Here is a 17,665-nt window from a genome sequence, read left to right as displayed (position 1 = left end):
TAGAGACTTTACATGGGTTATAAGCAATGAGATAGGGATGGGGCCTGTGATGTTATTGGTACACGGAAGTCCTTGATGAGGAAACTCCCTTTACCAAGGCAGGTTGGGACAATTTTTGCAACTAATTGCCTAGACTTGAGCATAGAGAAATTAAATAACGTTCTCAGTATCACAGACCCAGCCAAGGTCAGAATTAGTACTTGAAATGAGGTCCTCTGGTACTCCATGCTTCTCCTCCTTGAAGATTGTGCCAATTTCTTAATAATTCTGTTACTTTAGAGCTCTTCTTATAGATAATTTATTTGATCAGAAAGTTTGGGAAAAGTGATGCTCAGAGGAAGTTAAGTAATTTACCCTCAAGTCAAATCAATAACCTGGAATTCTTGATTTCTAGTCTATTATACAAAGTCTCAGGTCATACTCTCTGTTTAGCACTGTCCACTGGGCTTGGTCTGCCAAGCATAAGAATACAGTCTGTTAAAGGAAGGATAACATATGATAGTCATGGAGCCAGAAGACCTACGCTTTTGATCCTTGATGCTGACCATTGGGCCAGTCACTTTAATCTCTCTGTGCCTTTGTCTCATCCTCTGTAAAATGGGGCTAATAATTATAAACCTTTGTAGAGCTAAAGTGCTTTTCAATCATTAAATATATAATTGCGTGTTATTATCAATCAACAAGCATTTGTTAATCATCGAATATGTGTCATGCAATGTATTGGGTGCTGGGGATACAAAGACATAAAACAAATAGTCTTTGATCTCAGGTAGCTTATATACTATAGGGTAAGATAACATGTACATATGAGTATATACAAAATAATCATCCATAAAATATATACAAATAAATATTGTTATTTGACTCAACATTGTGCAGTGGACAGAAAGCCAGACTGAGAAGCAGGAAGACGTAAGTTCACGTCCTCCTTCTGATACATACAGGCTGTGTGGCTATCTTCTCAGGGCTCTAGACAATTCTATGACTAGGAGTTGCAGAGAAGACATCAACCTGCACTGGGAGAGGGGTTTCCTCATCAGGAAATGCTCTTTATACCAGTAAAATCACAGGCCCAGACTCCTATCCCTGTTACAGGATTCATAATGCTTGGTCCTTGGAGGTAGATTTTAAAAAGAGGGGTGGGGAGGAAGGTTTGGTGAAACAAATAAGTAGTTGGATTCACAGCTGACCTATTTACAGATCACAGAATTTTGTGGCCTTAAGGCCATCTAGTCTAACCCAAACCCAACCAGATATACCTGACAAATGATCAGACACGAAATCAAGTTGAATTGTACCTGAGCTCACTGGTTTTAAGTGACTGACTTAACAAGGTTGATGATAGGGGAGACAACAGTGTGACTGCTCTAAAAAATTGGACAGACATACTGGTCACTTGCCTCCTCTCCTTCCTTATCAAAAATAAGAAATATCATTCTTTATTAGTAAAGCTAGAATTAAATAAAACACTGAGTTGACTCCCAAATTTCCGCATTTCCAAGTAGACCTGAATACCATGATAATGTCAAGGGAGTATAACCACATTTAAGATAAAGTAAAAGCTTAGTGTGTAAATGTGTTATACAAGGAGCAAGGTCCTTCATGAAAGTCCCCAAGATGTATGTGCATTCCTTATCTCCTTAACATCAGCGTTCTAATTGGCATGCAAGAGACCTTTCCCTTGAGTCCCTTCCTTGGATCCACTCACCCCTAGATTAAGTAGGGAAAATGATGCAGTACGCATTTCAGCAGCAGCAACAGAGACATGGCAAAGGGATAATAGCTCTGAGGTTGCAATTCCCACCGGGCCTACGAGCCCAGCCTCACCCAGTTTGGTAACCTGGCAACAGCTGCTGCCTCTGCACTCCCCATCCTCTCCATCATCCCCTGCCCCCAGCTTCCCTCGGCTCACGTACTGATGGGAGAAGTGGGAAAGACGGCGTGGGAGGTGCTGGCCATGAAGTCCGCGATCTGCCGCAGGGCCCAGATGTTAGAAGAATTGTTTCCTTTCTTCATCTGCTCTTGGATAAGGCTCTCTAGCTCCTCCCTGAAAGACTGAAGAAAGATCCCATGGCTCTTGTACCATCTGGTTCCTTCACAAATTATTCAAGTTCCCTAGAATTCCACCATGTTTGACCCTACCTCCCACTTCCCTTCCCTCAGCCAAGGGGCTCTTGGGCCCAATCTTTTTTTTCTTCTTTTAGAGCAGTACAGGAAAATATTAGGGAGTATCTTATCAGTCATACTCTAGTCTGTCTGACCCTTCTGGTCTCTCTGGGATCAATTCCATTGTGTCTGTAGGAGAAGCTCCATCTCTGAATTGCTCTTTATTCAAATTTATAAATAGAACATCATTCTCTCATCAAGAGAAGGTGAAAATTTATCCCCAGTGATCAGGGGAACATAATAAGCTCCTAAATCACCGAAGATTTGAACAAGGAGAAGACCCCAAGCACATAGTGCTCCCCTGCTCTGTGACTCAGATTTACTGTTCTGAGCTAGGCAGTTGACCCCAAGAAGTTATATGATTGATCCAGAGTTATACAGAGTGTTAATGGTCTTACACATGTAGAGGAATGGAATTTAGAGCTGAAAGAGACAGCAGAGATCTTTTAGTCCAATCTTTCCATCTTATAGATGAGGAAACTGAGGCTAGAAAAGGGTAATGACTTTTTGCCCAATATCTTATTGGTAACAAGGTTAAGATTTGAACCCAGGCCTCACAACTCCAAATTCAATACTCTTGCTACTACACTGGAATAGAAAGATCATTAACTCTTATAATAAAGAATACCCATTTTTTCTCCCAAAGTAGGAAAATACCTTCTTAATGAACCATACTCATGACTTTACCTTTCTGGGCTTCAAATTCATCAACTATAAAATGAGGGCCTGGACTAGATGAGCTGTAAGATTCAAGTTTAATCTGATTGTTCAGACTGAGGTCATAATCAAGACATCACATTTGGGGATCTTGTCTCCCAGGCTACTTGCTGTTCTAACTCTCTGGCCAAACATTCTATTTTCAGAGATTCATCAGGGTTCTGGGCTGCTACTGTGGAAGTGTAGATGATTAACTCATGTCTCCCTACTTCTACTAGTATTCTGGCCCACAATCCCTAACTTGCCAGTAATAAGGATACAGAAACAGAAGTTCAAGTTAATAGAATCATAGAATCTCTTGGTTGGAAGACATTTATCAAGTCCAGTCTCTATGAGAATAAGAATCCCCTTTATAACAACCTCAAGAAGTAGCTTACCACCTTATGCTTATAAATCTTCAGTGATTTAGGAGCTTATTATCTTTTATTAGATTATTATCTTTTATTAGACTATTATGATCACTGGGCATAAATTTTCACCTTCTCTGGATGAGAGAATGATGTTCTATTTATAAATTTGAAGAAGGACTTTAAAAAAATATAAACTTCCAAATAAGAAAGAAAACCCAGGAATTAGCCCTTTCCCTACCCCTTAGTCTTTATACACACGTCCAGCTCAGTCTCGCCCCTGGCCCCAGAAGACACCCCACTTACAGGGCTCTGAAGGATCATGGTGACCCTCTTCTTCTGCTCCATCATGTTGAAATCCTGCCGGAGGTCAGCTGCCATGTTTCGAAGGCGCATATATTCAGGGTCATCTTCTGAGAATCTGTCAAAGTAGCGTTGCCCCTGGGGAGGTGGGGGGGAGGTAGCCTCAGTGGCACTCTCTTCACTCATTTTCCTGATAGTCTGTAGCTCACTCTCAGGGTCCTACAAGCAGGAAGAAGGGTAAGAATTAAGATCAGTGAAGTCTGTATTGTGAGAATGATCCCCAAAGGCAAAGGAGTCACAGTATCTATCAGTCCCTTTTCTCAGATTTGAGCTGGAGGCATGATCATTCTTAGGGAGATATAAGGTCAAGGCCTTTCAAATAGGGTGTAATCCAGGACAAATCCTTCTAGATGCCTCACTGCCATTTGTAAAAGAGTGAAATGAGGTTCAAGTGGACATCAAAGACAGTAGAACAGAGTAGAGAAAGCTTTGGACTTGGAGATAGAAAGTGTGGTTTCAAGTCCTTATTCTTCCATTTAATGGCTCAGGGAGTCACAATCTTAGATAAATCACAACACCTCTGAACCTCAGTCTCTCATCTGAAAAATGGAATTAACAATGCCTGTTGTCATCCCAAAGGACTCATGATGAAAAATTCTATATGCTTCCAGAGAAAGAAGTGACGGAGTCTGAATGCAGACTGAAACATACTATTTTCCACTTTTTTTTGTTTGAGTTTTCTTCCACAAAATTACTAACATGGAAATATATTTTATATGGTTACATATGTATAATCAATATGATATTGCTTATCATTTTAGGGAGGGAGGGAGAAAATTTGGAATTCAAAATTTTTAAAAAAAGACCAAATGTTAAACAATGTTTTTATATTTAACTGGAAAAAATAAAATAATATTTAAGCTAAAAAAAAAAATCTATCCTCACTTCATAGGATTGCTATTAAATGTAAAAGATATACTGTGTTTTGTATGTTGCAAAGTACTATATACCTATATATAAGATATCATCAAAGGTAGATTGGAAGAGAAAAAAGAATTTAATATATATATATATAATAGAGGATAGAGACTGTTTCATCTATATGTATCAGTGATGGGGGAATAGTTATAGCCTAATTGTTTTAGATGTCACTTTCTCTCATCAACTACACCTGATACACAAACTACACCATCTACTAACAATGGGGACCCTGGAGAAGAATAAGAGGAAAGGCATAAGCCTGAGAATGATTTTTCCTTATTAGTCCTGGAACTGTAATATTATTATGGGACTGATGTAATTTATCTAATTATAGACAGATGAGAATTTGGTTACCAACCATTAGCTAAGGTGGGGTCATTCATAGAGAGGACTCAAGGGATGAGAAGAGAGACAAAAGAGGAGCAATATGAAAGGACAGGTTTCAGAACTGCATCAGCTAAGCTTAAACCTGCAAGTGATGGATACTATGGCTGCTGCTGAGGAAATAGTCTAGCTGAGTAGCTTGGCACCATTGGATCTGAAAAATCTCTCAGCAAATCAGCTGAGATATCATGCCCACTAAACTAATATATTGGTCAAACACAGTGTGGATCAACTGAGTCTAGCAGTGAAAGCATCTGCTGAACTCAGAAACTATGTTCGTGAAGGAACTTGTTTAAAGAATTCCTGAGACAGAAAGAAGCCACTAAAGTTGATAGTTCCAGAGTTGTAAGTTACCCCAAATACATGGGTTTTTCTCATTCATGTGTCTCCTTGGCATATTTCTGTGTTTGCCCACTCTCCCCCACGGATGTATTTGTGGGAGAATTGGACCCAAGAATATATGTATATTGTGATATATTTATTATTTAAACAATTGCTTTAATATGAGTACCTGTGATATTATTTTTTGCCTTACTATTAAGAAAATTGTTATATTTAAGATCTAAAAGTACCATTATTGTGAGTGAATGGCTTTCTCTAAATAGAAGCCAAATTCCTAGGGGATCTAGAACTAACATGGTGAGTTAGGGCGATTATATTCTTATTATAATACAATGGGGTTACCCCTATGACTCTGAGAACATTTAAGTATTACCTTATGGTGGTGAGCTTTCTTTGAGAACTTCAGCCCGCCTCTGTGAAAGTATAATAATCAAGTCAGCATAGAGAGTATTTGTCCATACACTCCGTGTGAAGGAAGGGTTAGAGTCTGGGTGGGCTTAATATACATATGAAATATGAAAATATATTTCATATATATTTATATATACACAATACTTTCATATATGATATGATATCATACATGATCACGTTCAGTATGAAAATAAGCCAGTTTCTATTTTGCTCCCTAACTTCCTTTTATTGGAATGTATTCCACGCTCCCAGGCTCCCCTGGATCAGTATTTATGAGTTGTCGATAGATTTCAGATTCTAAGGAGTTCTGTGAACAATTAATCTGGAAGATAGTTAGATAAGATGATCTTTCCAGTCCTTTTCAGATGGGACTGACTGTATGAAGTTTATATTAATGAAGTCCCAGAACATTTTGTGGGACATGTACAAATTTAAAGAGATACTGTATTTTGTATATTGTCAAGTGCTCTATACCTACATATAAGGTATCTCAAAGGCAGACTTGGAAAACAAAAAGGAAGTAAAAAGAGTCTGTGCATCAGGGGGTGGGGGCAGTTTCAAATGTTGGTAATTAGGTAGGGAGACAGTGACTTCCAGCTAGTGATCACATGCCCCAATGGACCAATACCTGAGATGGCTCTGCTTCCAGCTCTATTATTTTATCACATTGACTCTACCATGGGACTGAAGTGATTTCCCCAGTGTAAGTCTCAGTACCTTTATCTATAAAATAATGTGGTTGGATAGCTGCTGTCTAATATTCTATATGCTTATGAATCCATAAGATGTTTGCATTTTATTGATGAGTCTATTACTATACTTCCAATCATGTAGGTTTGCAATCTTGGCGTCATACTTGACTCTTCACTCTCCCCTATTTCATATATCTAATTAGTTGCCAAATTTTGACATTTCTACCTCAACAACAACTCTTGTAGCTATCCCCTTCTCTCTAGTCACATAGATATCTCCCTACTTCAGATACTTCTTACCTCATCTTGACTACTGCACTAGCCTTTTCAATCAACTCCTTGTCTCAGGTCTCTCCTCTCCAACACATTGTCCACACAACTGCTGAAGTGATTTTCCTAAAGCCCAGGTTTGACCATGTTATTTCCATTATCAGTAAACTCCAGTGGTTCCCTGATGCCTCTAGATTCAAATAAAAGCTCCTCTGCTTGAGGCTTAATGTCCTTCATAGCCTGGTTCCAAACAACTGCCAGCCTTATTATACATTACTCCCTTTCCCACACTCTGTGTTGCAGCCAAACTGACTTGCTGTTCCTCATACATGATACTCCCATCTCTATGCCTTTTACTTTGGATAACCCCAGTGCCTGAAATGAACTCTCATCTCATCTCTACCTCTCAAAAGCACTTGGTTTTTTTTTATTTTAAAAACATAGCTCCAAATCACTCTCTACATGAAACTGCGGGGTTTAGCTAACATACCAGATGACAGTCAGTACTCAAAAAGATTTTGGCAGGCAAGAACACTGGTTGAAATCAAAGATGAAATTAATAGGAATAAATGTAAAATCTTATACTTGAGAGTTCCAAAAATAATCTTCCCAACTACAATATGGAGGGGCAGAGCTAGACAGAAGTCTATCTGGGGAAAAAAAGATTGGGGGTGGGGACTAGTGGAATTCAAACTCAATGTAAGTTAACCATGTCATATGAAAGTCAAGACAACTTATGCAATTTTTGGCTGTATGAGAGGTGTAGTACTCAGGAATAAGGAGATGATAGTCCTAATGTATTCTTCCCTGACTCTCCCAGTTCAGAGATCTTTCTCTCTCTTCAAATTTTCTTGGAGCAGACAATTTCAAAGGACCCATGATGAAAAACACTACCCACCTAAAGAGAGAAAACTGATGAACTCTGAGTGCAGATTGAAGCACACTTTTTTCCACTTTCTTTCTTTTTTTTGATTTTGCATATGTTTTCTTTGCCACATAGCTAATAAGAAAATAAGTTTTGCATGACTTCACATATAAGAAATGTTTTTTCCTGGAGTACTTGTCCTTGAACTTTCCTTTAAACTTGTTCTACTCAACTCAGTATCATATTCATTGATATACATGTCATAGTCCTAACAATTTGGCTACAAATTCCTTGAGAGAAGACTCTGTGTCATATTTTTGTTTCCCCCAGTCCCCAGCACATGGTGGCTGACTAAAAAAAGTCTGTTGATTTGACTAGAATGAAGGCAATGAAATGAAATCATGGAAGGATAGCTTGAGATATGTATCATAGGAGAAATGGGCAAATCCCACCCCATCGTCTTAGTGATGTTAGAGATATTTCTGGGCTGAAAGAGCCTCAGGCTTTTTTTAAAAGCAACATTACACTACTAGACTATACTGACACATATCATATGACACAGGGTTTATTTTACACCCATATGATAATGATTCAGGGTCCCTAGAAAGGTGCTCCTTAGAAAAACATTCCTCCCCACTTCTATTTTTCAATCGTATCTGATAATCTGAAGTTGAGAGGTTTGTTCCTTTGAATTAAGACATTTCCATTCCTCTGTTAAAATGTATATCTCTGGCAAGGATAAACAAAATCGCTCATAGTTATGTAACAGTTAAGGCAATAAAGCATTCTCCTTCCAATAATCCTATTAAAGATAGATATTTCAGTCCCCGTTTTAGAGATGAGGAAACTGAGGTTCAGAAAGCTATAATGACACCCCCCCTCCTAGACTTTTAAGTGTCAAAGCCAGAACTCAAACCTAGATCTTCTCATTTCAAACTTGGCACTGCTTCCACCCTTTGCTAAGCGAGTTGGGGTGTGCTATTATCAGTTATTAACATGCATCCCGTTATCAGCTCACTTAACAGACAACTAAGTGAGACTTTGGCAGGAACAGTAAACTGAACAAAGTCTTCATAGGCAGAAAGGTAGAGAGATAGAAAGTGAGCAATAAGGCAAGGTTTTGGGCAAGTGGGAAGGGCAAGGTTTGGGTGGAATAAGGGGCCTTAAGGCATGTGGGTCCATGGAGGTAAAGGGGACCAAGGGATGGTAAAGAGCTCATAAGAGAAGGGGATTTAAAACCAGAAGACACCTTAATAGTCATCTAGTCCAACCCTCTTCTTTAGAGAAGGAGAAATCGACCCAGAGAGAAGAGATTTGCTCAGAGTGCTGAAAGGAGCCATGGGAGGGCACCAGAGACCAAGTTCCCTCCTTTGCAACTTTGCCCAGAACTAGCCCTGATCCGATGGCTTCCTCTCTGCTTGTGACTGTCATTCCCAGCATAGCACTCCTTCTCGCTCAGTCTCCTGCTTCCCTGGCAACAGCTCCACTCCCTGTTGCCTAGAAACCCAGTCTTGAGATGCTGGCTTACCCTCACTTCCAAAAACCTCCTCTCCAGGCAAAGCTAAAAGCAGAGAAGGGAAGAGAATGATGTGAGCTATGGGGGCCCATTATTGTTCTGATCTGATCAAGAACTAATATCTCTATCTATTTATTGATCTATCTGTCGCTTTACCTATCCATGCTGTTGTTCAGTCATTTTCAGTCATGTTTGACTCTCCATGACCCCATTTGGGGTTTTCTTGGCAAAGATACTGGAGTGGTTTGTCATTTCCTTCTCTGGCTCATTTTACAGATGAGGAAACTGAGGCAAACCTGGTTTACCCAGAAACGTGGCTTATCCAAAGTCACACAACTATTAAGAATCTGAGGTTAGATTTGAATTCAGGAAGATGAGTCTTCCTGACTCCAGACTCAGCACTCTATCCACTACACCACCTAGCTGTCTGGATTTGTGTGTATGTATGTATATATGTGTGCATGTGTGTATGTGTGCGTTGGATTGTTGGAGTTCGAAGGATACACAGGGATCTTCTTGTTCAACCCCTTTATTTCTCAGATAACTAAAGGAAGGATCAAAGAAGTTAAGGGACTTTCCCAAGGTCCCATTAGTATAAATTGAATAACCTGAATGCGGATCTTGGGACTCTCAGTTCAGGGAATTTTCAAGTTTGATGCCCACTAAATTATCCTGAAGACAGTAAAATGTCCAGATTATTTTGAAAAGTAGGTCCTATTACATTAAATCCACAAAAGGATTGCTTTACAAGGATAGCTTTATATATCACTGGCAAGTAGTAGGTCCCAACCTAACTTGTCCTCACACAGATTGGAGGCCACATGTTTTTAACATCTGATCATCATGGGAATATAAATGAGAAGCCTTTGGCTTAGGTCCTCAACTAAAAAGATGATAGAAAGAAAGACAAGAGAGAGATAAAGATGGTAATATCACTTGTCCTCTGGTCAGGTCTAGCTACATACAAAAATACTGTGTTCATTTCTAAGCACCAAAATTTAGGGACAACCATGACAAGCAGGAGGGGGTTCCAAGCACCAAGAACAGGATGGAGAAGGGATCTGAAGTCATCTCACACACCAACTATCTGAAGTAATTGGGAAGGTTTAAATGATAGAAGAGAAAACCTGGGTAAAGAGGAGCTAATACCTGTCTTCAAGTACTTCTAGGGGACAGTAGATTGCACTGGAAAGAGTGCCAGATTTGTAGTTAGAGAATATGAGTTCAAACCCTAGATCTCCTACTTATTATCTAAATGATTCTATGCTGGAAGGAAGGAAGGAAGGAAGGAAGGAAGGAAGGAAGGAAGGAAGGAAGGAAGGAAGGAAGGAAGGAAGGAAGGAAGAGCTATTAAAATGTCTGCTATATGCCAGGCACTATGCTAAGCACTTTACAAACATCTAATTTGGTCCTCACCAACAACCGTGGGAGGTAGGTTCTACTATTATCCCCATTTTACTGTAGAAGAAACTAAGGTAGGGAAGATAAGTAACTTGCCAAGGGACACATAGCTAGTAAGTATCTAAGGCCAAATTTAAACTCAGGTCTTCCTAACTCCAGGCCAGGTGTTCTATCCACTGTGCTACCTAGCTGCCTCACCTCCTAGCTTAATTGTTAGCTAAAATCCCATCTTCTGCAAAAAGCCTTTCCCAGTTCCTCTTAATACTGGTACCTTCCCTCTGAGATTATCTCTGATTTATCATATTGTATGTGTGTGTGTGTGTGTGTGTGTGTATGTATGTGTAGTTGTTTCCATATTGTCTCTCCACTTAGATTCTGAAATTCTTGAGACATGAATTGTTTTTGCCTTTCTTTGTATTGCCAGTGCTTGGCAGAATGCCTGGCACTTAGTGAATGCTTCTAGACTTGACTTTAGGAGGCAGTGAGTTTAGGAGGAGGAAGAATCAGGCTGACCCTTGTTAGGAATAGTTAAGTGGGTATTTTTAGTCATATATATATATATATATATATATATATATATATATATAGGTTGGGCTGCATGACTAACTGAGATTCTGTGAAGCTACTTCCAAATGCCATTCCTTTTTCCCCAAGGAAGTCATTCAGTCTGCTAATCTCATTTATCCTCATCACATGCAGGGTACATCAGAGTAGTCCATCTCTAACCAGATGGACCCAGGCAGAGTAACCTTTAACAAGCCCAAGACTAAGCTAGGATAAGAATCTCATTCAAACGTCTACTCTAATGGCTACCTATGACACATCAGCACTTAAGAGGATATCAGAATCATGTCCCTGCCCTGACCTATGGTCCCTCCAGTTCAATTTTTATATCTTTTAAGGGTTTGAAGACATGCGTCATAGCAGATACTAGTTGTACTCCATGATGCCAATCTAAATCTGAGCTGGATCTATAACACAACAATGCACCCAGATCAATGCTCTAAGCAGAAATGATAAAAAAATCCTAGAATCCTTAGAGGTCATCCAACCCCTTTATTTAACAGATGGGGAAACAGAGATACATAGAGGGAAGGGACCTATTGGGGGTCACGCAACTGGAAGCTCTAAGAGCAAGGAGTTGAACTCTAGTCTTTTGAGTCACAAACCAGTTCTCTTGCTATTCTATCAGTCTGTCAAACTTGCAGAAATTATTATAATCCTGGTCTGGCCACTTGTTGCAACATGAAATGAGAATCCTGAGGAAGCTAGGTGGCACAGTGGTTAAAATGCTGGAGCTAGAGTCAGGAAGACTCAAGTTCAAATTTGGCCTTAGACACTATGTGAATCTGGGCAAGCCACTTGACCTCTGTCTAACTCAGTTTCCACATCTGAAAAATAGAGGTAATTCTATCATATGTCTCCTGGGGTTGTTGTGAGGATAAAATGAGTAAAGTGCTTCACAACCCTTACAATGCTACATAAATGCTAGTGGGTATTGTTATGATCATTACTACCGAGGCCAATTTATGACTGTCCATTTTAAAAATGAAACTTGCTAAGATGTAACCTTCTCTTGAAAGACTGGACAGTGAAAAAAGGCAAAGGGAAAATATTTATAGAAATCAATTAAAATGTTCGTGCTAAGTGTATTGAAGCTGATGATAGACCGAAATTTCTCAAAAAAAATGGAACACACAGCAAAAAACAAACTTGTCTAGAAAGAATTTTAGAGAAGAACTAGTCCTACTGTCACATCTTATAAGGAGAGAAACTGAGGTTCACAGAAAGTCTATGATCATAGCTTTAGAGCTAGAAAGGACTGAAAGGTTATCTGGGCCAACAGATGAAGAGGAAAGTGAAGATGCTTTCTCAAGGTTGTACAGATAGTAGTGGCAAAGTCAAGATTCAAATTCAGTTCCTACAACATAAAATGCAGCAAATGTCCTTTTGAATACACTTAACTCATCATGAAGCCTATAGGTTAGAAAATATGGCTGATTAGTGTATTTATAAATATATTTAAGAAGATTTGCTTTAAATATATCATTAATGTGATTATTAACCATAATTATTAATATCAAATATATTTAATAAGCATTTGTTGTAAATATATTGTTAACATATAATTAATTATTATTAATCATTATTATATTAAGTAAATACATTTAAGAATTATTTGCCATCCATTCCATGTAGCCCATTGCATTGGGTACTGGGATGCACACATTGAGAGCAGTAGCTCTCTCTGCTTTAGAACTCACATGCTCTAGACTAGTGATCTTTAAAGTGGGGTGCATGTGACCCTAGACAAGATACTCCATAGCAGTATAGGAAGAACATACTAAAACTTGTATTTATATTTATTGCTAACTCAAAAAGAAAGAAATAAAGCTTTACTAATATTCAACATATAATATAGATTGATATTGAAACTACCCTCACCTGGTCCACATTCATGTGGGCACAATTCACATGCAACACATGATGCATCCTGAGGAAAGGCTGGGAATTCCACAATATGAAAAGACTGACTGCAACATCCCCACTGGTGGGTTTACTTTCAGTGCATTATGGCATATTTCAATTTATGTATGTCTGGGTGGGTGAATCTAGAGATTACATTATTTACTTTTAGCCAAATTAATCCTCACACAATGAAGTGCCTTAAAAAGATTCCTGCAAAGAAACGAAGGACTATGCTAATAATCTTAATGCATGTGAACAAGAAAATGATAGCACTGAAATTTAAATAATTTCATTTAAATAAAAAATTAAATAAATGAAACTTAAATAATTTTCCTACTTTTAACAGAAACCCTTAAGTCATTTTACAAGGCAGAAACAATTATGACCTAATCATGTCTAATAAAGTCAGACAAAAAGTTCAGAATTGTCAAGATTATTTGAAATATGGATTCATACCCACTATCATTACTAAGGAACCATTCCCAAGTATACACTGTGCTTTAAGACATAGTATGAAGCTGTCATGATTAACAAAATGTTTGTTTTATTTACAGTAACTCTTCTACCTGCACACTTAAAATAAGAGTTGGAAATAAGATTTTCTAAACTATTTTTAAAATTTAAGCTGCTTCCTAGTTAGTTTGAGCCAGGCCAGAGAGAACCATTGTTTGAAGTGGAAGGGACCTTTGGAGATAATGTAGTTCACTCCCTAACTTACAGATAAAAAAACAGTCCAGAGAGGTTAAGTCATTTGTCCAAGGACACACAGGTAATAAGCAGCAAAGTCAGAATTCAAATCCACATCCCATTATTCCAAATCCTAACCTCTTTCCATTAAATTCATGGTGGCTCCTGTTGGTGACATGTGGTTGAAGACACATGGATATGTCCCGGAAGCCATTTCCCCCTCTCTGAAGGAAAAGTATCAGGGGACTCCTAACCATTTCCTTGTACAACTTTATAGAGGCTTCTCTGAGTTCTCCAATCAGCATGGTCACCCTCTTTTTAGACATCTTGTCGATATCTTTCCAAAAATGGCTTGTTCACAACTGGATGCAAGACTCTATGTGTATTCAGACCAGGACCAAGTACTGAAGCATATCATCTCCTTCTTTCTGAACACTCTGCTTCTATTAATGCAGATTTAAGTTCCATTCATTTTTAAAAGGTAATAAAGGGTAATGATAATAATAATAGCTATTATTTACAGAGAGCTTTAAAGTTTGCAAAGCACTTTACATATTTTATCTCACTTGATCCTCACCACAACCCTATGAGGTAGGTTCTAGAGTTATCCTCACTTTTACAAATGAGGAAACTGTGGCTTAGGGAGGTTAAGTAACTTGCCCGAGGTCACACAGCTAGGAAAAGGCTAAGACAGAATTTGAACTCAGGTCTTCCTGACCCCATTTCCTGACCCATTTCACCACCCAGCTGCCTCCCAAGCTTGTAGCTTTCATAGCTTAAAGGAAATTCAGAAAACATCTAGTCTAACCCCTTTCTACATAGACAAGAAAATGGAGGTCCAGACAGGTTAAGGGACTTGCTTAGGACCATCACATTATTATTTTAATCCATATCTTCTGATCCAGTATTCATGCTGTGGCTGGTTCCCCACTCATTTTGAACTTGTAATCCCCTAAAACGCCCCAGGGACCCTGTCATCATATGCCATGATCATCCACTTTCAAGCTATTTGACTTACATGACTATCACATTCATGTGCTCCTGAAGTCTGTGTAAATTCCTTGGGCATACCTGCCTCCAATGCCCAACCCCCCAACCCAGAGAAGCTGATCATTCTGAGGCCACATGTCTACCAACCTCCAAGACCACCTTTGAGGCCAGACAGGGAGCATTCTCAGAGTCATGGGAACCCAAACCCACCTACTTCAAGTCGAACCCAACTAACCTCTTAGAAATCCAGTGTCCCACAACCCCAGGAGAGGAAATGTCAGACCCTTGAGCTTCAGAAGGTGGAACAGGACCAGGACTGGAGGGATCTTGCTTCCCACACGTTGTAAAATAAGCAAGTTTACAGCAACCCAATTGCGCTCTGGTGTTCTCATTAGATAAACAGAAACCACACTCTCCTCCTCCCATCTTGGAGCATGTCGGGGGAGGGAAATTTGACTCTTGTCATCCTGTGCTTCTGACCAGCCTTTTGATTGGACAGAATTATCTAATCCTTTGCCTGGGGTAGTTGCACTAAGGATATCTTCCTTCTCAGTCTTGACATAGATATGCCTAGAAATGACTAAGAGGTTGCTAGGAGTTACGGTTTTTAGAGACCTTGGAATTTATCTAATCTAACCCCGCCCCCCCCATCTTATATGTGGAGAAACAGAGACCTAGAATGATTAGACAACTTGCCTTAGATAATGGCAGGATTCAAGCCCAGCACCACATTGTGCATTGTACCAAATGAGCCCAAATTGAATGGTCTAAAGCAGGGGTTCTTAACGTGTGTGTGTGTGTGTGTGTGTGTGTGTGTGTGTGTGTATGTGCCAAGGCTCCCTTTGGCAATTGGAGGATGCCTATGGACCCCTAGGAATAAAGGTTTTAGGCTCATAAATAAAAATGTGATTTTTATGTATTTTTATTGCAAAGGAAACCAATTACATTAAAATAGCATTTTTTTTAAAGTTCAAAATTCCCAAACCCTTTCTATCTCCTTCTCTTCATCTAGGAATTATGCAAGTAGTAAGATAAGTGAATCAATATACTTTATTATTTTGGTTAGACAGAATTATATACCCACCCTTTGCCTGCTATAGAAATGTTTTAAGTACATCTTCCTCCCCAGGTCCGTCAAAGATAGATACAGATATGGATATAGATATGTAGGGTGATGCAAATACACAGGATCTGGAGCTGGGGAGGACTGGGAGGCAAATTCTAGTTCTTCTATGAAGTAATATGGCAACAAACACTAATTAAATGCTTACTCTGTATGTGTGAGGCACCATGCTAATGTGTTCTTAGATAAAGCATTTTACCTTTCATTGGGCTCTGGTTTCCTCATTATTGAAATGGAAGGATTGGGTTAGATGGCCTCCAAGAGCTCTTCTGGCTCTGAGTCCGATGATCTCTTTAATTCAAAAGATATCTTTATATTCTAATACGCATTCTGCATGGATTTAGTACTTAATATTTTGCTGAATTGAGTGTATTACCATCCAGTACTCTGCTACTCATACTCATTGAATAATTTAATTAGAAGGGACCTTAAAACATATTATTAGATCCCTAAGGGACCTTAGAAATCAACTAGTTTAGCCCTTTAATTTTACATACAAAGAAACTAAAGTCTGATGATGCCTATGAAGAAAAAAGTTTTTAAATTTATAAAATAAAATGTGTAAAATTACAAAGGAAACCAATTATATTAAAATAGCTTTTCTTTAAGGTTGACATACCCCTGGTTAAGAACCTTCTAGTCTAAAAAGAAAATCTTCCTATCTCCTGTTCTCTCCAGGAATTATACAAGGAGAATTATTACATAAGAGAATTATATTCAATTTAATTCAAAATTTTATTCTGAGGCTCTTCACCAGTGTCTATAAGACCTGGATAAGTCATTTCACTTTTTTGAGGCTTGGTTTCTATTTCTTTACAATGAGCCAATATAGTATAGAAGAAAGATCACTGAGTTTTGAGTCAGAAAATTTGGGTTCAAATCTTAGTTCTGCAATTTGCACGGGAACCAGCCCAACCTATAGCTAATTATTAAATCAACAAATGCTACAGATTGGGGGTTAATTTCTTGCTTTGTTAAGTGGAAAAAATGTTAATAATGAAGAGTAAAATTTAAGGTGGACCATGGTACTTTTTTCTTTTAGTAAGCCGGTAGTTAAACATATACTAGTATACTCCTGAACTTATTATAGCTTTATGTACCCACCAGTGGTAGACAGAGCATTCCAAGCTCATATGGGTCTGGTCAGCCACAGTTGGACACACTGTAACTTGACTCTGGCATAGTGATGTCATCTTGGTCCTCTTTGAGAATGAGACAACAACCCACCAACTGACTTTTGAGCAAGTCATTTAACCTCTCTGAGAGTAAATTGACACTTTTATAAAACGAAGCCTTTGACCAGATGATATTGAAGGTTCCTTTTAGTTCTAGATTCAACAATGTGATTCCCAAGAGAAGGCCAGTCTTCCATTAAAGCAGAGATAGAAGGAAGCATAAAGCAGGGTAGAGGTGGGATGTTTAGGTCAGGGTAGGGATGTTTAGAATAAGGCCCAGCACAAAGGAAAGAAGATAGCATGAACAAGGAGGAGATGGGGCACATCACTGGATGACACATTTAAAACTGGAAAGAACCTTAGATGAGGAAACCGAGGTCCACAGAGTTTAAGTGATTTGTCTAAGGTCATACAGGAAGAATGTGGCATAGAATTGACTAGAAATCATAAAATTAGAACTGGAATGGACCTAAAGCTCTTTAGTATAATCTCCTCATTTTACAGAATGACTTGCCCAAGATTATGCATGTGGTAAACATCAGGGGTAGAATTTGAACCCAGATCCTGTGACTTCGGAGTGAATACACTTTCCAATTATCTTTATTTGCAAAAAAGGACTAACAATAATCCATTGAGGTTGAGCAACACAATGTCAGATTCACAGCAGCAGGAGGTCATAATAACTGAGGTTATTATAAACTGGACCTTTAGGGATGTACTTATGTTTTTATTCCAGACTTCTCAGGAGAGGTGGAATGAAGGGAGGGGAGGGAGGATTATTGACTAGAAGTAATAAGAACAATCACTGTAAGAGTAGCAGTGGAAG

The 17,665-nt window shown here is 38.8% G+C and overlaps 1 protein-coding gene across 4 annotated transcripts in view; it reads right to left on the bottom strand.

The window, feature by feature from the left end:
- ADD2 (adducin 2) overlaps positions 1 to 17,665 on the bottom strand; it is a 206,279-nt gene that overhangs the window by 59,506 nt on the left and 129,108 nt on the right. For 3 of the 4 annotated variants that reach the window (XM_072635256.1, XM_072635254.1, XM_072635253.1), the window contains 2 exons: positions 3,537 to 3,752; positions 1,917 to 2,055 (listed from right to left, as the gene is read on the bottom strand). In XM_072635256.1, the coding sequence (XP_072491357.1) occupies positions 1,917 to 2,055; positions 3,537 to 3,719 (322 nt within the window). In that variant the 5' untranslated portion in view covers positions 3,720 to 3,752. Of the gene's footprint in view, positions 1 to 1,916; positions 2,056 to 2,853; positions 2,937 to 3,536; positions 3,753 to 17,665 lie in introns of those variants that run through there. The other variant, XM_072635255.1, reaches the window with a different exon arrangement.

The sequence above is a fragment of the Notamacropus eugenii genome, chromosome 1, assembly GCF_028372415.1.
Source record: "Notamacropus eugenii isolate mMacEug1 chromosome 1, mMacEug1.pri_v2, whole genome shotgun sequence".
In the NCBI taxonomy this organism is placed as follows: Eukaryota; Metazoa; Chordata; class Mammalia; order Diprotodontia; family Macropodidae; genus Notamacropus; species Notamacropus eugenii.
The sequence above is the reverse complement of the archived record's forward strand: the minus strand, read 5'-3'. Positions and strand labels throughout refer to the sequence as shown.